At 38.6% G+C, this 21,231-nt stretch overlaps 2 protein-coding genes and 2 long non-coding RNA genes across 21 annotated transcripts in view; 2 read left to right on the plus strand and 2 right to left on the minus strand.

Annotated features, from left to right (window-relative positions):
* Nucleotides 1-2,673, plus strand: part of LOC107267632 (CD63 antigen) — a 5,766-nt gene extending 3,093 nt beyond the window's left edge. Inside the window, exons 2-5 of the mRNA XM_015739594.2 lie at nucleotides 1,364-1,552; nucleotides 1,640-1,813; nucleotides 2,006-2,200; nucleotides 2,335-2,673. Of these exons, the coding sequence (XP_015595080.1) occupies nucleotides 1,364-1,552; nucleotides 1,640-1,813; nucleotides 2,006-2,200; nucleotides 2,335-2,409 (633 nt within the window). The 3' untranslated portion in view covers nucleotides 2,410-2,673. The remainder of the gene's footprint in view (nucleotides 1-1,363; nucleotides 1,553-1,639; nucleotides 1,814-2,005; nucleotides 2,201-2,334) is intronic.
* A 146-nt stretch (nucleotides 2,674-2,819) lies between these two features.
* Nucleotides 2,820-21,231, minus strand: part of LOC107267543 — a 148,842-nt gene continuing 130,430 nt past the window's right edge. For 15 of the 17 annotated variants that reach the window (XM_015739471.2, XM_015739436.2, XM_015739443.2 and 12 more), the window contains 10 exons: nucleotides 13,915-14,005; nucleotides 11,004-11,252; nucleotides 10,091-10,355; nucleotides 9,362-9,818; nucleotides 8,961-9,219; nucleotides 8,435-8,804; nucleotides 7,774-8,066; nucleotides 7,396-7,629; nucleotides 7,163-7,313; nucleotides 2,820-6,029 (listed from right to left, as the gene is read on the minus strand). In XM_015739471.2, the coding sequence (XP_015594957.1) occupies nucleotides 5,752-6,029; nucleotides 7,163-7,313; nucleotides 7,396-7,629; nucleotides 7,774-8,066; nucleotides 8,435-8,804; nucleotides 8,961-9,219; nucleotides 9,362-9,818; nucleotides 10,091-10,355; nucleotides 11,004-11,252; nucleotides 13,915-14,005 (2,647 nt within the window). In that variant the 3' untranslated portion in view covers nucleotides 2,820-5,751. Of the gene's footprint in view, nucleotides 6,030-6,457; nucleotides 6,580-7,162; nucleotides 7,314-7,395; nucleotides 7,630-7,773; nucleotides 8,067-8,434; nucleotides 8,805-8,960; nucleotides 9,220-9,361; nucleotides 9,819-10,090; nucleotides 10,356-11,003; nucleotides 11,253-13,914; nucleotides 14,006-21,231 lie in introns of those variants that run through there. The other 2 variants (XM_015739489.2, XM_025085175.1) reach the window with 2 other exon arrangements.
* Nucleotides 15,086-21,231, plus strand: part of LOC107267661 — an 89,846-nt gene continuing 83,700 nt past the window's right edge. Inside the window, exon 1 of one of the 2 annotated variants that reach the window (XR_003059753.1) lies at nucleotides 15,086-15,483. This is a non-coding gene — a long non-coding RNA (uncharacterized LOC107267661). The remainder of the gene's footprint in view (nucleotides 15,484-21,231) is intronic. The other variant, XR_003059754.1, reaches the window with a different exon arrangement.
* Nucleotides 18,092-20,280, minus strand: LOC112494387. Its single transcript, XR_003059756.1, has 3 exons — nucleotides 20,189-20,280; nucleotides 20,032-20,130; nucleotides 18,092-19,877 (listed from the first exon to the last, which is right to left on the minus strand). It is a non-coding gene; the product is annotated as an uncharacterized LOC112494387 (long non-coding RNA).

Below are 21,231 nucleotides of genomic sequence, written 5' to 3' on the forward strand. Positions count from 1 at the left end.
AGTTCAAAATCCCCCCCCCCCCCCCCACTCTACATATGTGACCCTTCGAACCAGCACAATGGTTTGGCTGGCTAAAAGGATGATATATTTCCAGTGATAACTGGTTTCGGAGCACGAATGATCGTCACGTTCGGTAGCATTTAATTAAAGAATAATTTGAGGCAAACATGTTTACATGTGCAGTATTATTATTATTGTAACTTTTCCATATCCTGTTTTTAACTGCGAAAATGGTAGAAACAACTTAAATAAAATTTAATAAGCAAAGTATTATTAAATTTATTTTCGGTTGTTCTGCTACCATGACCATGTCAGCTTGACAGATCTGTATAGTATATATATATATAATATATATGTTTATAGTATAGTATATATATACACACATATATACAATATTCAAAATGACAAAACACGTAATGCTCTTTAACAATGACGAAAGTGCGAATGCATGTGATATCCAAGTTACTCGTTCAACCGGAAAATTCTTTTAGGAGTCATAAAGGTTAAGTTGTAATTTATTTGATATATTTTGCAGAACGGAATTGCGTTTATGTATCAGCTTGATTAGGACTTGATGATGAGAAGTCATTCGATGAATCATGCACTTTCACATTATACATGCGAAACGCGTATATAACTTCAGCTGGTACGTTTAGATTGTCTGGCTATATAACAGCTGTAGTTCTTATAGCCGTACTGTTCTCTATTATTGTAACTGAATTGAACATAAGTACAGATGATTTAACTCTTCAGGTACGCCGAGTCGTTACAACGTAAGTCGAGGATAAAATACTGTGCTCTACAAAAATTTGTAACATATTTCAAATTTGTAGAATTTTATTTATTCGTGACGTCAATACTTTTATTTCTACTGTTGACGTTTCGGTATGAAGTTTTACCTGCGCGCATGCGCCGACTCGCGTAGTCACTAGCGGCATGAAGCTATCGTCTCTGAAGGGTTAAATATAATTTTTTCCATTCGACTTATCGATTCTCATTTATCACCAACTTACATAACAGCTTCACCGTTCTATTATATTGGGCATTTTTGAAGTGGTTGACAAATATAGCATGCGTTGCTTATCACTATGACTGTTATCAGTGAGTCAGGCAGCTTAAGTTGATTAAATGTACAAGTGTGGTTGTCGGGCAGTTAAACTAGAATTGTATCCTGGGGAAACATATTTAGAAAATAAAAAAAAAAACGTTTTAAACAGCGCGTTTTTTACAGTATTATTTGAAAATGCGGAACATGATTTTTGTGGAAATTGAAAAAAAATTTGGTGCGACCTAACGGAAAATTGGATTTGTAAGAGTTCTGTATTGCGTTTTCCTTAAATAATTGGAGTATTTTTGTTTTCAGCTATGCGGCCTTGGCATTCTTATTGTGGGTGTTTTAATACACTTGAAACTGACAGAATTCTCAGACGCTCTGGCAGATAATGTGCATCTTCCATCCATACTGCTTATCGTTATCGGTAGCATAATATTTGTAATAGCGTTCTTTGGATGTTGCGGTGCAATTCGCGAGAGTCACTGCATGGTCGTAACGGTGAGTTTAATTTTGTGAAAATTTTGAGAACCTCGACGTCTCATTACACGAACTCTTGAAGTGATTAATAAAATATGCTTCTTTCAGTTTGCTGTCCTCCTCTTGACTATTTTGATTATCCAAGTGGCTGTCGGCATCTACACCTTTATACTTCTCAAGAATGCGGACGAGTTGAATATTAAAGAAAATTACCAATCTGTTTTCAATGATTACTACAAGAATAACGCGAGTTCCGCCACGATCGATGCCGTTCAGTCATCTGTGAGTATATATTTATATGGTAAAATGAAATCTTAATTGTCAATGCACCATCAGGGTAGCACTATTCGTGTAAGTCCTATCGAATAATTGATAATGAATTCAATTGTCAATCTTCCGATAGTCTTTAATATATCTGCTTGTTATATTAAGTCATTCATATTATTGAATCACACATTTCTTTCTTCCCCTCAGTTGCAGTGCTGCGGTGTTAACTCACCCAGTGACTTCTCCAATTATATTCCCTGGAGCTGTTGTGGTAACTCTGAGGGTAGTCATTGCACCGTTAATAACAGTTACACAACTGGATGTGTTGAAGCACTGAAAGACTTCCTTACATACGCTGGAAATATACTTGGTGGTTTTGCCATTGGTGTTGCTGTCGTTCAGGTGAGTCTATAGTAGCTGAAAGTTGTATGGATAGCATATTGAGGTTAAATAATCTGGCAGAATAATTTTTTTTTTTTTTTTCGTTTAACATGTGTTACTCCTTTCATTGAATATCATTTTTTATTTATTTTCAGCTTCTCGGCATCATCTTCGCCTTGTGCTTAGCCAATTCGATTAAGAACGACGAGAGAAGAGGATATCGTGTCTAATAATTGTATCGAATGCGTCAATCGCTTTTGGAATAAATATTAACAGAGACAAAAAGAAGAAACACATTAGCTTCCGTAATTGCAAATACATTATAATTTATTATAACGTTATCATTTAGGTGATGTAATTCTAAATGTTTGTACGTAAACTAATATCGATCGACGTGAAAATTATTTAAATTCATATGCCATTGTATTTGAAAAATGTGAAAACACAAGTGCTTTCCCAATTGTACAAAGCGCATTATATTTTCATTCATCGAATTTTTATATATTTCAATAAAAATATTTTTTTGACTTTATTCATGATATTGACCTACCTGCACAGTCTAAGGGGCCATTGATGCTGCGAGACCGAATCATAATTAAAAAGTATATTAAATAGGTATGGAAATAAGGAAACTTTGCAATTTCGTTGATATATTGTCGTTATTGTTTATTAAGTTTAAGGGAGGATAACTTACATCCATCATACTATAATACATACTATGTACAATGCTCAAGTCGATTTAATAGGTACGATTTTTGCTTAGAACAATAAGTTCGTTTAATATTCGGTTGGTTATGAGAACGCAGCGAGACATTGGAAATAATTTTTTTTTTATTCAATTTGAAAACGCTCTTTGAAAATTTACTCAATAATCTAACATCACTCGGCACGACAGTAGCGTTTAGTACAGTCGACAAACCAATTTATTCAATTAAAGAGTAAACGAATCTCATTATCTATTTAACTGTATGAAATTCCTTTTTTGTTTAGTTATTAAATTAAATTTATACGTAATCCGAGGAATTGTTAAGATATACGGTTGGTTCTTGATATAGTATATCCATACACAGCGCAATATCCATAGTACGTCCTTTGTACGACGTTCATGAGACACTCAACGTTCACAAAATGTTTATGCCATGTACGGATACGATCGATATTTTATTTTCTAATAACGCAATAGAAAAATTATTCATTTGGTCATTTACAAAACAAAGCATAATTTACATGATTGAATTGCGTCACAGTGTTCACAAGAGAAACTGTTTCGCTGGACCGTTATTTCCAATAAGACAGTCACAATCGTCATAGAGCGGTTGTCATTGTTGTTTAATTGTTGCAACAACAACAAAGTGCATCAGTAACGGGACATTATCCCGCCACTGACACAATATCATTTTGAATATTCAAAATATTCCCTAATATGTATACATGTAAAATATTTTGATTCTATCGACTCGTTATCTTAACAAACGTTTTACGTCTAATGATATTATTCTAAGATTTTCGTCGAAACGTAATACGTAATACAGACATATACCCCACGCGTCCAGTGCGTATTCTCATAACTAACGTTTCTCTATAGCTTTTCATTCTTTACCACTTTATAAATCTTACTAGCGAGTACATGTCTACTCTTACTTTCGTTCACCCTTGTGCTTTCTCCATTACTCCCTCTCGCATTCGCAAGCTGGCGCATCCATTGAAGTTCGATATTATTATACATAATTTTGGAAGCAAAATATACAGGTTTACGAGTCCCTACGAAGAGAAGCTTATAATTCATATCTATTATCGTTCATTCGTAATTCCATGATTTTATTAGTACAAAAGAAGAAAAAGCTTCTCCTTAGGAACTCTTAAATGACGATTGATGATCGTGACACGATGGACGAAAAATATAACGATTCTTACAGCTGCTTTCCAGCCATTCTACGCGTGCGCACGCGCACAGAGGTGATTACTTCAGAAGCAGGAAAATCTTTACAGCCATTCATCCCCTGCGATTGCACTAATTCTTCTCATTTTTGATTCTTTGTATAAGACGAGTCGTTTGCCTTTAAGTGTAACGAATATTCTAATTCAAAGAAAAATGTAGGAATATGAAGCAGACTTAATGGCGGCTGTCATGAGAATTTGACAGGTTTCAGTTGTTATTCTTGAAGACAAGATTCTAATAAATTTTAAATCTAGATGGTCTGGTTTTCTTGTTGTGTAAGGCAGGTCATTAAATAAAAAATGTATCAAATTAGTTAAAAAAAACAGAAGAGAGCAAAATGGTTGTAAAAATTTCCTGGCTTCTCATGTCATCGTTCCGTGCAGGTGCGCACACATAAATTTAACTGAACAGCAGCCTTGATTCATATAAAAGTCGACGAGTTGACTTAATCTAGATTTTCTAAGCTCAATTTTGGAAATTCGTCGGGTTCTCTATTGTTGGATGTCGTATAATTAGTACTGTGTTGTTATTGTGATACAATGCAATATTACCAGCGCGAAGAAATCGAAATAGAATTCCATTGAAGCGAATAGAATTCTATTGAATTTTCTTACGTTTCATTTAGCAAAGTATCTTCTATGATCATTTAGCCGGCGTATCTTTTATACACTTTTGGTGTTTGTTTGTCCAAGGCTTTTACGAGATTAAAATAATACATTGATAAACGTAAGATTGTTTTAAATTTTATCTCTGCATAGTGCTGTAAATGTACATAGGATCACTTTTTATTATAGAGTGGTCTACATTAACGCACCACATTTTTAGAGTTATTGTTTTCACTTTAACGGGGATACTGATGACGACGATCGAATGACTGTATAATAGTCGTGAAAATTTACATTGTAAATATTAGATACAATTTTTAGTTTCATTATACTTATCAGTCCTACTAATATAATTTACTCCGATTAGGTATTTTCATTAGTCTTTCGTTTGATAAAATCTTTAGCTACGACTTACAAAACACATTCAAAAGTTGAACGCGTTAAGACTGCAAATTTACGAGGAAAAATATAAGAAAAGTCATCCGCATTCCTATAAAATAGCATTTCAGAATATACGATTAAACGAAATGCTTAATCTTTTCAATATTTACATTCCATTGTGTCGGGACAATTGAAAACGATATAACAAGTTTGACATTAAATCAAAATAACTGAATCATTGTTGCGTAAATCAAGCTTGATAGTACAATGAAAATAGAAGAATAAGTACTTCGCAGACAGATTATACATATAAAAGATTCTACAAGTCATAATCAGCAAATAAATTTCAAGTCCAAATTTACAAATCCAATTAGCATTAAATAAAAGTGGCCGAACGCCAATCCCCAGGCTGAAGTTCTTATTTTACAATTTTTCGCGTCCCTGTCAAAAATCCCACCACATCGTCCTTATATATATATATATATGTATATTATATATACAATCAGTACATAAAATAATACTCTGGACGATTTTCCGCACCAGCAGAATTCAGCGAGGATGATCCTGCTCGAATCGCATAAAGAGTTATCAGACCGCAACACCATTAAATACTATCAGTATTATCCAGTGACGTCATCGTCGTTCGTCTAGAGTGGCGAGATTTTCATGAGGTTCCTGTTGGCATTCGACGTGGGGATGTCATCAAGGTCGATAAAACTTGCAGTCAACTCCTCGGACTCAGCAGAGGATGGCGTAATGGACGAAGAAAGTGTGATCTCGTCAAGGAAATCGAAGGAAGCTACGGCCTCTCGCTCCTTGTCTCCATAACGAACGAAGAAATCGTCCCTGCCGATGATGGACGGCCGAGTCGAAGCTCCCCAAGAAGATGGCAATCGTAGAACCCGATGGGCCTGCGCTGCCGAGGCTGGGAAACCAAGCAGCAGGTCAACATGCCTCAGACCTCACTTGCTCTCTCTCCTATACCGGCTCTAGCAGACACAGAGTAGCTCGGCTTAGCACTCTACCTCTCCAAACTCACGTATCTTCCACAATTTTTACCGATCGTCCAAATCGAACGGGATAGTTGTTCTCTGTGTATATTTTTAATTTTTTGTCACATAATTTTCGTGTGTGGAAATATCGCGCGCGTGATCCTTTTCTTCAACGATCTCTAAACAGCTCATGGAATTCGGACAGAAGCGTTCCGCTTTACAATTTTATAAATGCCAAGACAGTGTAACGACATTCAATTAATTTCCCGTTATTCGTCCACGATTAATTTTCGGTTAGTAATTATATGCGGGAAAGTCATTTGCAATTTGTTAAACTAAGCTCAAAGATTGTCCGTTCTCATTGGCCCGTCGGTTTTTTCTTTTTTTTTTTTTCTTTTTTTTTTCATAAAAACTGATCGTCACTAAGCCGAACTACGTAGCTTTTCTTGTGACAATCAAAGCACACCGCGTAGGAGCTACCATCTGAACAGAAAATATGAAGGAAGCTATATACAGCGAAGGCAACTAGCAGATGTCTTTATAATAAGGCTATGAGGTGCTGATCAAGATAATACGCAGTGGTTGTGTGAATGATTGAAAGGTGCATGATTTCTTTTAGTGAAAAAAATGTAACGTTATCTTGAAAAAGAATATACGGTTGACTGATGTGATAATTAGTAAAGGAAGATAAAAAGCATAGTTAGAAAGAAGCGAATGCTCATTAGGGTCTCCCGTGACGCAATAACAATTTCTATAAATTAGAAAAAGCATCTGATAATTGTTTACTCGTAATCAATTTGAATGATTAATTATTGATTACTGTTTATTACTATTTCTTCGTAGGAAAAGCTCTAGTGGTTAGCAAAACCTTTAGTAAGGGAGATTTTGTAAATATGGTAGGTATGTTTACTGTAGTGATTTAACAGATTCAACGTAAGCCGTGAAGAGCAAAGTGATTTCTTTGTGTATTAAAAAGTGAAGGAGCGCGATGGTAAATCCTTTAGTTTCGAGACAATAGAAATAGTCTGCTGCGATACACTAGTTATACTGTGTAAAAGATAACTACCTTTCTTTTGACGACGGTACCGATGCAACCTGTGCAAACGCCGATAATCCGGTGGTTCATCACCAGAGTCGCTGCCTGCGGAACCGCTGCTAGAAGTTGCCGAGGAACTTTCGCTACTTGCTAGCATTACGTCTAAAAGGTTGGCTCTTGCCTGAATATATAAAGAAAAAAATATTTAGTGGATAATAATAATAGTTAGTATTCATATGTGTCATGAATTATATGAATTTTACCTTTGGATCCGTAAAGTCGATATCGCGTTCAACGTGAACCCAACCAGTTGGACAGCAACAAGCAAGATCAAGTTTCTCAAGCACCATCTGAGTATCTTGAGCGACGGGATTGTCTTCTCCTTTTCTAATCATTCGATTAAGTTCGTCAATGACGTCTTTGGAAGTTGCACGTTCATGGAAGCTCAATGATCGATCGCGTCCCTCGATCAGTAGTGGCGCCCTTGCGGGGCTTACCTGAAAATTCGATAAATTGTGAAAAACAGAATATATAGGAAACTTACTATCAACGCTATCGTTCATGATATGATTTGCTATTATTATCTGATCTATTATCAATGCCTTTATCAGTATATTTCAAATACTGAATTATATACTTACGACTGTACTGGGTGTCGAAGATGTTGCCGCTTCCTCGTCTTCTTCAGGTACCGCTCCTAATTCCGAAGGTGCAACAGTTGTGTAGGAGACACCCTCGTTGCATATAACTGCACTTACTAGTCGCTCTTCCGGCGCCAATGGCGGAACAGAAATTTGATCGAGTATTTCCTCGTTGGAATTAAGTGGTCGGGTATTTTCCATATGTTCTTGATCCTGAATGTTTATGTTCTCCCCAGTCTCAGTGTTAAGTATCTCCATCAGATGTTCATTCTTATTCCCGCTTGCCTCTAGAACTGAATGCATTCAACGAATTTTGAGTAATCTGTGCAAAAGATTCGAAATATTTATCTGTCATGCTATCAATATTTTTTATATAGGGTCATCAATTCTTTATATGTCATACGATATCTATAAAACATTCACTACTCTTTGTGCGATGCTCACTGAATATTTATTTTTACAGTTTCATCAATGTCCACTCGGCTTTATGGCGCAGTAAAAAGTTCAAGTGCAATTCTCACTCTGTACACTCGAAAACTGATTTCTCTGTTGATAAATGAACCATTCGATTTCTTTTTTTTAAAGTTTTTCATTGGGTAGAAGATATATAGATATTTTGTTTGAAATTCAAAAGCGCTGTTGATAAAGAATTAATACGAACCTTCGGTAGAAAGAGGTTCCGCAATGTGATCCGGAGAATTGTTTGGTAATTCAGCGAGATACATTTGTTGCTCGGCGATAAATGATAAGACACTTTGCAGTGCTTGTTCCCTATCTCCCGTTGGTTTTCCGCCCCTCGAGGAGGTGCTTGCTAAACTTTTGGTACTTTCAAATTTGACGAGTCGGTAAAAGTCACGGGTAAAATCCGTGCCTACGGAGGGTGAGTCAGGATCGTCGCTGCATCCTGAAAGAGCGGCGGAGGACCTTTTACTTGAATTTTCCAAAGCGCCTTCTTCGCTGCTCCAAGAAGCGCCGGGACTAGAGGCATAGGGCCACGGCCCCGCTGTTCTCGCATCCATAAGAAGAGCAACCTGAATAGTGAGAACAAAGACGCCATATTTATACAGGTTTGAAAAATGTTCCTGATTAACTTTATCAATAGCATAGTGATACTTGATAATGCTCTCCCAAAAACAGTATATATATAATTTATTTAAGTCATCTAAATAAATAATGAAGAAGTTTACCAGTTCACCACCGGTCCTGTCTGCTAGGTAACTTGCACCGTTCCACAGACATTCATTAGCATCTTCTTCCAGTTCAAGAGGATTATGTTCTTTGATAGCAGGAAGTGCAGGAGTCGTAGGTGGTTCCTTCCACGTGGAGTGATCATTTTGCACTAGGTCCTCCGTCGACAAGGAAAAGCTCCAATCTTCGAGTTCCGCTCTGTCATATTCCAATTCGAGTAGGTCTCGATGTTGTTGAGCACTCCTAGTATCGTCTAGCCTAAAACATTAATAATACATTAAATTGTCAAGTCCATTTAAAATTCCATAACTTATTATACAAGTAAACTATTGTACTGACAAAGAAATGATATAACTTATAAAGATTAATTTCTAATTCCAATAATAACCGCATAACAAACCTTAGCCATTGTTGAACATATTCAGCATCCCAACCTTCTTCATCAACTAATAATAGTGAAGATGATCCAATTGGGCTGGCAATATTGTAAGGCGTCCCGTTAGCTGCGGTTGTGAGTTTGAGGCAAAGATGACTGTCAGAGAAGCTGCGCATCACGTGCTGATATGGAAGGAGATCTTTGGTTGGTGGATAGCTGTGTCTTGGATTGATCCCAACAGTCAGATTCAATGGAAAGAAAAGAACGTCCGGATCGGCGGCATCAAGCGCGACCAATCTTGCATCTGGGGAAATATCGGCTTCCGTTTCGTCTGTTGCCTCCTTCAGATCTTCAAGTCCTCGTGGCGGCTCGCCTTGTCGAGCACCCTCTCCTTGTACGTCGCTTGACATTGTCGAGTACCCTTCATCCCGATTACCACTCTCGGGACTCTCGCTACCCTCCTCCTCTGAAGGCTTTTGACCTAAAATCATTCAAAGACGGATTGAGAAAAGCTGCTTTTCTTAAAGCTCATTCCAGTCTGATAGTTTGTATTCCTCAACAACAAGAAGTGTACAATAGAGATAATCATGTTAACAGTATATGATAAGTGAGGGGAAAAGATTTTTTGTATGAGACAGCCTAATAATCTTATACATTATGGTATTGAATAGATTTTATCAAGGGTATAATAGTTTTTGTTATGGTTACGGTTATGACGTACGTTCCTTTTTTTCTTAATAGCGATAAACATACCTAAAGGTCTGTTACGACGACACTTTGTAGTGGCCATTACAGGTATTTGAAGATTGAGCGAACGTGGTCTGGAAAGTGGTACCCAGGAAGGGTCCAGACTGAGTGCAGCAACCAAGGCGGCGGGTCCAGCTTCAAGGATTCCTTGTATCAGATCAGTAGGACTTCCGGGACTAGTAGCCTGAGCTAATAAACCCGACAAAGCTCGATTTTGTGCCTCCAGCTCACGAATGCGCCTCTGAAGAGCACCAATTTCTTCCCTGAGACCCTAACACAGAAAATTGCATTTCAAATAAAGTTCAACAACAAATTGATACTAAATTTACAAGGAGTGTATAGGCCCAACATTCAGGATTTGTTAATAAGAACGGATACCTTGGCTTAATTCAATGATTATTAACTTTCATTAAAACCTACTTCATCAAAGTAACAAGCCTTGTCGTAACATCCCACGTTTGAAGGAGGATGCTAATACTATCAAGAGAGAATTATGTTACTTAAGACAGTCTCCTTTAAATCCAGACAATCTACACTTATACCCCATAGTCACATCTGATTAATAGAATTGCTTCTGCCTAAAACTACTTAAGTCATCCAAACCCTAAAATATAATTAAATAAATGTGTCCAAAGGCACGATTAGTATTCTTAATCAGAAGCATTACTACACAAATTAATTTTGACAAAAAATAATCCAATTATCAATATCACCTTTTAAACAGTCAAACTGAAAATTTTCGTTCCTCATCATGTTTAACAATAAAGCCATAAACGTCAAGACACCAATTTGGAATGTTTCAAGTAAACGATTTAAGGAAAGAAAAGAATTTGAAACAGCCGGTATTCCCATAGTTAAGTAGCATGATGGAAAGTGGTTAAAAAAAAAGGAGGACATTAGTGTGAGCATGTCGATGAACCTTTTGGGATAGGAGGGCGCGGACCACCTGGTTGGCGACGTCGTCCAAACACCGTTCGTACTGTCGACGCTGAGCGTCGGCGTCGCGGGCGAGTGCCGCGTGTTCCGTCTCCAGGACTGCCAATCGAGCGACAAGGGCTGCGTGTACTTCTCCAGCACATGCAGCTTCCAATCCTCGCAGCTGGCCGCGCATCGACTCGCCTTCCAGCTGCAGCTTCGTAATTTGCGCCTGGTACTGGTGCACTCGAGCCTAATAAAGAAAAGAAAGGTACGAATTTATTTCAAAACGTGACTATGAATAAATATTTAGATGTTATGAAAATATAATAATAAAATGGACAGCAGACGCATCAATCTTAGTAAATAACAAATTTTACTTAAAAACCCCTATACTCTGTTCGGTATAATTTTCTAGCTCATTTAGCTTTAATAGACTATGGACCAATCGTAATTGTATATCCATATGCAAGACTAGTATATCACAAAAGATTCGTCGGTCTAACCGGAAAGCACAAAGCCACAATTTATCTCGCTCGCCCACTACACATTGTTCCCCTTTAGCTTGTAGATCCACGATAGTTGTCTACCGCGAGAATTACGATTCAAAATTTTTGACAATTCCTCATAGCCAATCTGAGTTACGATCAGAAGTCGCCACATATGGAATTGCAAGCGTAACGACTATACACATAGAACAGTCAATGGCATAATAGAATTTTTTTTTTTTTTCATCGAGCCTGTCTCTCTATTCATAAGTTACGCGAGCACAACTGACGGCTTGATAATTTTCAAAAATTATGATTCTTCGTTTCATCATTCTTCTTCTTTCGAATTTTGATCCAACACTTTTGACAATTCCTTACAGCCTGTTCGAGCTGCGATCAGAAAACATTGCACATGGAATTGCAAGCATAAGATACCATATACTTAACATAGTAAATGCCAAAATAGAAACTGAAAAATTTTTATCATTTTTTACACGAGTTAATTCAAAGCTCTATTATTTTCATTCTCGATCGATGAATTTTTCTTCTTTTTTTATTAGCAAAATAAACAACGAAATCAATAAGAATTTCTGACAGGTCTCACTGACAGCCAAACAATCAAATGCATTTGTTGCACTTGCACTCGGACTCGGTGCGCTGAGTTCGAGTTAATAACGCGCCTCAGCGTTATTAGTAGCAAGGCGCTTTGACGTTAAATTAGGGTTGCAGACCTGTCAGAGACAGGGGTGCTAATAGGGGGTGCGTGTGTCTGATTTATAACGGTCGTACCAACCCAGCCGTTCCTGCTAATGTCTACCCCCGTGAACGAGGGGAGACCACGACATTCCGTAGACTATGAAGGAAGAATGTAAACTTCGTCCTAAGGGTGAAATGGTATAGGGTGAAGAAAGTACAGGGCACCGGTGAGAGGGTGAAGAGAGAGAGAGAGAGAGAGAAAGGAAAGAATAAAAAAAATACAAAAAATAATTCAACGTATTATTAACGGAATGTTTCCGGCCATTTTTGTGAAATCGTTTCCACGAATTTCACTTTTTTCACATAAATTTTACCTCCCTCACCACCTACTGCTCTAAATCGAAGAAAGATGCCAGATTAACTTGTTCTTGTGCTGTACTGTTGTTATTATTATTCTAAGCGCAGATTCTTTATGGTTAACATTATCATTATTAGTCACTTAACCGCTAAAGTGTACCGTATATTATTTTTCCTATTTACCTAAAAGAGCAAGGGCTTCGTTAACAGTGAAATATCGCGAAAGGGAAAGTTGCAAGGAGAAATTTCCGATAGGACTCGCGTTGATATACGAGAAGCGTTTTCTGGTTTCGCCGAATATTCACAATCTGGTGAATACGTGCGTGGAATCGAATGTATGGAGATACTTCCTGAAATAGCGAATATACATATATACATATATACGTATTGTAGGTAAAACACGCGTCTGCCATAAATTCACGTGGGTGACACGGTCAAAACATTTTATCTTCTGAAACGTTTCGATAAGGGTCCCACCTAGATGGTAACGAATGTCATTGTAATTAACGTAAAAGTAAAAAGTTCCTAATGTCATATTTTTCCACTAAAGATTTTCAGATGACTTTTTTTTCTATCGCATCATGAACGTCACTTTCAAATATATTCAGTAATAGCGTATGCGTTGTTTTAATTATAATATATATGTATAAACGGGACTTGTATGTACTATACGTATACTAGATTAGATATAACACTGCTGCTATTTTCAAAAAGCAGTTATCGTTCCTTGCCAGCTAAACAGCCCGTGAATGAGATAAGACCCGTTTGTCACCTCATGCGTGACGTCAGCCATAACGATGTTACCGCTGAGCGCCACCCCCGTCGTATTAAGTACGAGGATGTGATAAGGTATGCACGCGTGTAAAATTGTTATGCAAGAGATTGGATGAAAAATCAAATATTTTATTGGGACAGTGAAATTAGGAATTTTTCTTCGATGTCTAGTGACAGGATTTTTTTAAAAATCAAATTCGTAAGAATTTTTTTTATGGTTGAATCAGGGCAAACTTTTTTTTCCGTCTGTGACAGTTTACTTTCTGAACATTTTTTTAATTGATGTAAAATGAAGCGCTGGGTGGACACGTGGCACTTGATATTGTAAGGGGTAATGGAGTGGGGGGTGAGGCGGTATCGGGTTAGTGGTTTCCTTTTTTTTCTGTTTACCGAAGCAGTAAATTGTATCTGTCGCGATATCGGCTGTCAAAGAGACCTCGCTGTGTTTTATTTCATTCGCGAAAATCCGCTTTGTCTCTACGCTCGTCAATTGCGGTGGTTATAACGCGTGTGTAGATACGAATCCTGCGGTGGGTTTTGCACGTCAGACAAATCAAACGAATTGTTTGGATAATCCACGGGGATGAAAAATATAGTCACCTCGTAGGAAAGGGTGAGCGCAGCTTTTTCCTGCTTCAACTGTTCCGCCCTTTGTTTGTGCTGCAACAGACCCCGCGAGGACTCCTCCATCCTGAAAGATAATGAAAAAAATCGTATTAAAGTAATTATTTCTTAGAGTCGCGAAATCCCTATGCCTACCTGCATATCTCATTTTATATATCCTTATGTACAATTTGTAAATAGTCGTTTAATTCTGGGCATCCCCTATTCCTTAGGTATATATGATTTTCAAAATTTACTATTTTTTACTTTGTACAAACGGCATTTTTTTCATTGACGTGTTTCATTGTTAACTTGATTATACAGACATTAGCACGTTAAAAAAATTTTCTCAGCGACCGAAACCATAATACGTCATATCCCTTTCTGTCCGCTTATTGTTATTCAAAGAATTCCACGGAGTCCGTGCAGTTAGTAGGTTATACAGTATAGAAATGTCAGCGAGTCAGGGCCTTAGTTTTCGCGCTTTTCATTCGGTCCATAGGTCCGTCGACGAGCAGAAGGTTCCTTTGTCGTGGATATAATAGAAACTGGGTAGGCCACGTTCATACTCTTTTTCCAACTCCACCATAAAACATTAAAACACCATAGAGACGCTTGATCTTTCTCGAGAACTTTTCCCAATGAACAACCACGTTGGTAAGGACGGCGAAGTTCTTATCCTTTCTTGGTTCTTGGTCTTAAGTACCGTACGGCAGGAGGTACGCATAGAAGAAGACTCCAGGCTGCAGGAATGATTTCGTTGAAATTATTACGCGAGGGGATGTTAAGAGGCCATGGAGGGTCTCTCATAGTAGACTGAGAAAGATGGCAAGAGGGAACAGAGAGAGAGAGAAGAGAGATACATAATCATAAGTTCAAACAGAAGCAGATGTTTACGAGGAAGCCAGCCCTGCCATTTTCAGGGACTGTTTTCGCACGGTGTAAAAAGGCATGACTTTCCTAGTCTTTTCTCTTAATACATACACTCACCCAAGCGGCAGCCACGCTTCTTTGAATGAAGGGTAGACCTCCATTTTTGTAATTACACACGGGAAACTAAGTCACAGTCAAAGGAATTTCTTCCTTTGGAGATACGCGTTAACCACGTGACTTCATACTGCTTTGCTGTTTCCTCTTTCCGCTCACAGAGCGCGCCACGAGACCGGTTAGAGTCAGCTTGCTTCATAACGCAGTAAACGAACTTCTCGCATTTACATTCAAAGACGCTATTTCATTCCACGCGGTGTAGTATTATAAGGATTCAGAGTAAATTTTCCTTCTCTTCGTGTCCTCCAGTCCACGAAATGTCGTCGATAGATAAAGTACAACGTAGACAACAATATAGTCCCGTCCAGAGACAAGACAGCGTCTACGACCCAGTATCCCTGTAAATGGGAGCATCATGGCGCCGCTGTGTCCTACTCGCTGAGAAAAACAAATCATTCCGAAGACAGTATCAAGGACGAGGGTGCGTAAAGCGTAAACAGGAAGCGGAAGATGGACTAACGGACTTTCGCATAAGTTCAAATAACGTTTGACAAAGGAAAATTGTAAATCCATTCACAGGTATGCTATTCCACATATTTTTCACAATGCTCGCGAAATTCGTAACAGTTAAACAACTACTTTTCTTCTACAATATATTTACGCTTTATGGGTTAGGATCGTAATGACGTAACAGTTAAATTGAAGGTTAAAGCCGTCTCGATGCACGTAGTTGAAATCGATAAGCTTTTAACGTACATATACCCATGTATCTATACTCTATACGCGGGACAGTACAGTACAATAGCAATAAACCGTGAGACCCTCTCTACTTGGCCGCTGTCTCATAAACCCCGTAATAAACGATACCGTATTTGGTTAATACGATGCAATGGCCGCCACTGTTACGGCGTAAACAGACTACTCTCGTAAAACGCGCAGAAAGAAAATAAATTGATCAGGCTTCGTCATTCAATGAAATATCGGCATTGGGTAATAGTACGGGCCACGATGAAAATCGAATATAAATACAAAGCATCGACATAAAACATATGACGAAGAGATTCGGAATGTCGGAAATAAAATTTCGTACGATAAAGGTCATTCTTCTCGTTTTCCATTATCCTCATTTTTCTTTCCGTTCCACGTGTCCCGCATTTGTCTCTCCGTTATGCGAAAGGGAAAAACAAAAATTTCTTTTAACAAAAAAACTATCTACGGGATTAAATAGTGAAACGCGTGCGTTTTTTTGTACTCGCAACTTTATCAGAGACCAATCTGTCCCCGTGGAGTGGTATCGTAATGCGGCTAGATTAGGAACTACGTAGAGGTAACGTTAGAGGTTAGGGGGGGTCGAAATTCGTGGCGAAGGAACGTTTGCGGAGTCCTGCCTGGAAATAAATTCACTAGCTTACGAGACAATCGCGCCCATCTCGAGTTTCTCGGTTGAAGGAGAGGAAAAAAATGCGGCTTTATCATCAGCTGATGAGTTCCGAAATAGGTTAGTGGGCTGATGGAGGGGAGAGGCAAGGCAATTACCCCGGCCCGGAAATAAATATAACTTATCCGAAATACCAGGAGCCATAGCAGCCTCCTGAGTGAAATGCTTTCTCTCCCTCACTTTCATTCCACCCAAGTAAATACCTATACGGGGTGGCTTCTGTTTCTTGGGGTCGCATACCGTATCTATCCTTTCTAACGGTGTACAACGATAAATATACCGATTCTCGTATATTTCCAAAGGAACGAATTGATCCCACTGCGTGTTTCACCGATTGTTCTTTATTGCCCGAGAATTTTCCTCTCGCTCAAATATGAGCCCTAGTTCGCGGAAAATCAAAATTTTTTATCTAATACATAAGAAGCTGTCATCGATCAAATAATTATCTATATGTTATCACACTGTAAAACATGTCATATGAATTCTAGAACGGTGTTGCGTAACACGTGCACATATGCCATTATCACGTGACGCGTTATCTGCCACATGTTACACCGCAGGTAAATTATATTAAAATTTCACATAATTCCAATCTGATCGTTACAATCAAAATTCATACAATTTTATTCTATTAAAAAGATAAACATTATCTTAATGCGTCCAATCAAAAATCAAAACCAGTTACAGCTAATAACCACTATAAATATAGTAATCGAGCCACCATTTGGTCCCCTTAATGTAGCTATAATGTATCTCCACCCATCCATATATCACATACTCACCCATTTAGATATATCAAAACAAGCTCTTAGAATTTGGTTATTTTCACCTGTAAAACGTCCTAATCTCAATGAGCTTTCGTGCAGCTTTCCTATCTCATTAATTCCACTAATTGCTTAACACAGCCCTCTAATTTTAAACGCCCCAATAATACACACGGGTATCTATAGTATATACAGTCAATCTAACCGTAAGACAATGTCAGAAGTTTTCAATGATAAAGAGCTATGCTCAAAATCTTAGGTACTTATATATATTTTCTTTTTTTTTCAAGATTACCATGCGCATAGTACATAGACATTTATCCATAGGCCCTACGGATAAATATCAATAGATGCACTGGGTATACCTAATGTAGAGTCGAATGCAACGTACCTCCCTACGTGGGCTGTACGATTATTCATTCGCTGCAGGAAAACTCGCGGTGGTATATCCGGCGCGTTGTCATGCATCATGTTACGTTACACGTCGAACAAGCATTATACACGCCGGAATACGAGAGAACCGTACGGACTTTGTCGCATGTACAGAAACCCAAGCATGACACGAGCATCGAAGCACGTGGGCCGATACGATTCCAGGAAACGGCGACAACACGAATTCGTGCGCTTTCATGAAAATACTCAAGCCGGATAGTACACGTGTTGTACCCACGAGTCTGGGGATGATAAAACGAGGTGTATAGATTTTGGCAAGGATCCAAAAAGAAAAAATCGTAAAATTTCAATATATATATATATATATATATATTTAACGTTAAAACGACGCAGGATCTTGTACCTCATGAAAGGTTCTCGCGTATAAATTTACTGAGCGCAATAAAAATCTCCTCGGAATCTCAGGTATCAGTGAATTTAACGTTAAAACGACGCAGGATCTTGGATTTTGGCAAGGATCCAAAAAGAAAAAATCGTAAAATTTCAATATATATATATATATATATATATTTAACGTTAAAACGACGCAGGATCTTGTACCTCATGAAAGGTTCTCGCGTATAAATTTACTGAGCGCAATAAAAATCTCCTCGGAATCTCAGGTATCAGTGAGAATACAAGAGAGATGGGAATTCTAGGAATAGATTTGCTGCTACGTTATTGCTGTCTGTAGACTGTCATTTCCGGTTTGTACAGTCGTGATATAACCTAACGCTTTGCCGTTATCGACTTTCCACTCGATATGCGGAACGATTGATTGAACTTTCTGCGCTTTATGTCCAATCGCAGTCTAGCGTTATGGGTGAGGTTAGGTTCGGTCATGTTCGATCAGATTTCGTGTTCTTATTCGGATTTCGCACTGGAGCCAAGCGGTTGGTACGACTTATTAGGGAATTAATTGACGATCGAAATATAAAATGACGATTGATTTCGGAAATCCGTATTTTAGGTATGGTTAATTCATTAAAATTTTTCTTGATACTTTTTTACGTGACTGTACACATCAAGCAGTCGTTACAGAGCGAAAGAATGCTGTAAAAATATTCGCCATCTTTTTTCCCCTTCACCTGTCATTTGAGCCATACTTTTTCATGCTCGCGTGACTTGGAACAATGATATGCGTGCTTAAACATACTAAGCCGTACACTCTGTCGCACTATCGCTGCGTAGTATAAATAGATGAAATACAAAAGAAAAGGGTTTTTAAAATGCGCGTAGTCTTTTAGCGCAAATATACGTGCACGTGACACGGTACGATTTAATCGTAATGTCACGAATGAATTTTCACAATCCATTAGAAGAAGGCCTAATTTCAATTGCACAGAAATACGACTCTACAAGATCCTATGCGACGATACAATAACGTCCTCGGATATGCACGTTATGCAAGAGTAAAATCATACTCGGTCGGTTAGAGAAGTTCGTTCGTAATCGTATCTTTTTCTATTGCGAAGAAAAGTCGTTTGCGAAAGTGGGACGAGTCGGCACGCCGTTACATATGGAACAACAGTGAATTTAGTCTGTTATTCATAAAACGTATATATGTATATATCGAGTGAAACTAGAAAAGGCATGCGTTTGTCGAGGAATTATGGGTAATTATGCGATCCCGATCGATAGTACAATTTTCGTGGATACAACGTTATTACGAGATAGCAATCTCTGTGGGTTAGCGACGTAATATTTTTTTGCGTTTATTAACGACGAAACACAACCTCTATGATATACGAATGCCACGCGGTACCGCGTAAACGATCTCGAGCGAAAGAAAATGTAGCTCTCGCTGCTGCTGATTGCCGAGTGTAGGAGAAAAATGGCGATTCTCGTTCGAGAATTTTATTTATTTTCTTTCCATTGTTTCTTTTTGTCTCATTCTCTATACGTAACGAGATAATTTGTCTGGTCGCTGAAGCTCCGCGGGATATTTAATTCGTTTACAAGTGACGATTAAACTCGTCGACTTACGCGCAGCCCACATACTACAGCCGAGGGGTTCTATTAGCTCTTGACTTTTGCCATGGACTATCGATGCTCTCGGACGAGACTCCGACGGGATGAGTTATGGCAATCCATCATCCTATTAAATGTCCGCTATCAGAGACGGCTATCATGGAACTTTAATCGTCAATACGGAGCTTAAGGTTCGCCGTATGAAAGGAAGTCTGTGCGTCCCTATAAGGAAGCGAGCTTTAACTACGGTTTCCCGTCTCGTTTATCCGTTTTAGTTCTAATGATTGCTGCTTGAGTGCTTCCTAGTTACCATCGGTCTCATGCTCATTGTCAGTGGTTCGCATTTACGTTCAGTTAAGGTCATTAACCTCAAATCCACATAAGCATAAAGTTCGTCGACCGTAATTTCGTATGAAAAGCAATAATAGAAAATCAGTGAGGCGATCAAAGGAGAGATCTAAGAGAATTTCAAGAAAAAATTTATTCCTATCATAATTCTTATAATAGAAAGTTTCGAGGTACCTTTTCTCGTAAAGGTAACAAAGGAAGACGGAGGCGTTCTTCGAGGTTATAAAATTTCAATCGTTTCTCTGTCTGATTGTGTCCGACTTCGTGAGAGATCTTTAAACAGAAATGCCGTCCAGCACGTCGTACAATGAGCCACTTTATAAGTCCTTACGAAAATTCAAAGCACTCCTGGTCGAGAGAGAGCTAAAAAGTCAAAAAAATTTTTGAAAAAATTTCCTACTGACACTTGGCGTCTCGTCGATGTCGCTCTGGCGGTGAAGCGAGAAGCTAGAAGCGTGAAACGGTAGCCTATCTGCGCCCTCTCTTGCTATTACTCCGTGGTAAACTCTCAAGCTCGGTTCAGATAGGCACCGCGCGACGAGTGGTGGGGACACTGTCGCGTGTGCGACGCGTCGTTGTGTTTGACTTGATGCCTGGAAGGAGGCGGAGGAGTCGGATCGATGCCACAAGGGCTTTAAGGGTACATCGTCCTGCGAACCTTTTAAACGTAACAGCCACTTACCAGCTAGACTCGTCTTTCGTAGCCACTTGTGTCATGTGTCACGATACGACTTTACCTTAAGGCGCCCTAATTCGAAAATACCTAAATGCTCGCAGTATGTACAACGCCAGCCATTGGAAAGTTTCGACGATGCCTGCAGATGACGGACGTTGGTACGTTTGTTTGAGAATTTTTTAATTGTCGCGTCGCTTTATTAAACCGTATTTAAAGCTCGAGAGGACAAACATACGTGACAGTGGTATAACCGTGAAGGACTTAACGTTGGTTAATATTATTTTTTTTTCCCCCGGGAAGAGAATACAGATTTTCCTGAATAAAGAATGAAGGTGAATGAGTAAAAGCTCGGTGTAGGTTAGGTTCGGTCGACTCTATCTCCTTTAATACTGACAGTGTCGAGTATCTATAAGCCGTACGACAGTGGCGCAATGGCGGTAAAGGTTCGCTTTCAAGCGACGGGATATATAATAACTGAGAAGAGAATTCGCGCACGGTGCAATAATGATACTGGATTTCAGCCAATATCCTCGATTTATCATGGGATCTAGCGGTTATTGCGCCGGAAATACGGTCTCGTTATTTATGCGTTACGGGAAAGTTTTATCGGTCGAGAGTAAAGTATGCCTCTGCGGTTCGACGAAATAAGCGATGGCTGCGGTTTTATATGTGAAATATTGAATTTGCCATCGACCACT

This window comes from Cephus cinctus, unplaced genomic scaffold (genome assembly GCF_000341935.2).
Source record: "Cephus cinctus unplaced genomic scaffold, Ccin1 Ccin1_scaffold0029, whole genome shotgun sequence".
Lineage (NCBI taxonomy): Eukaryota > Metazoa > Arthropoda > Insecta > Hymenoptera > Cephidae > Cephus > Cephus cinctus.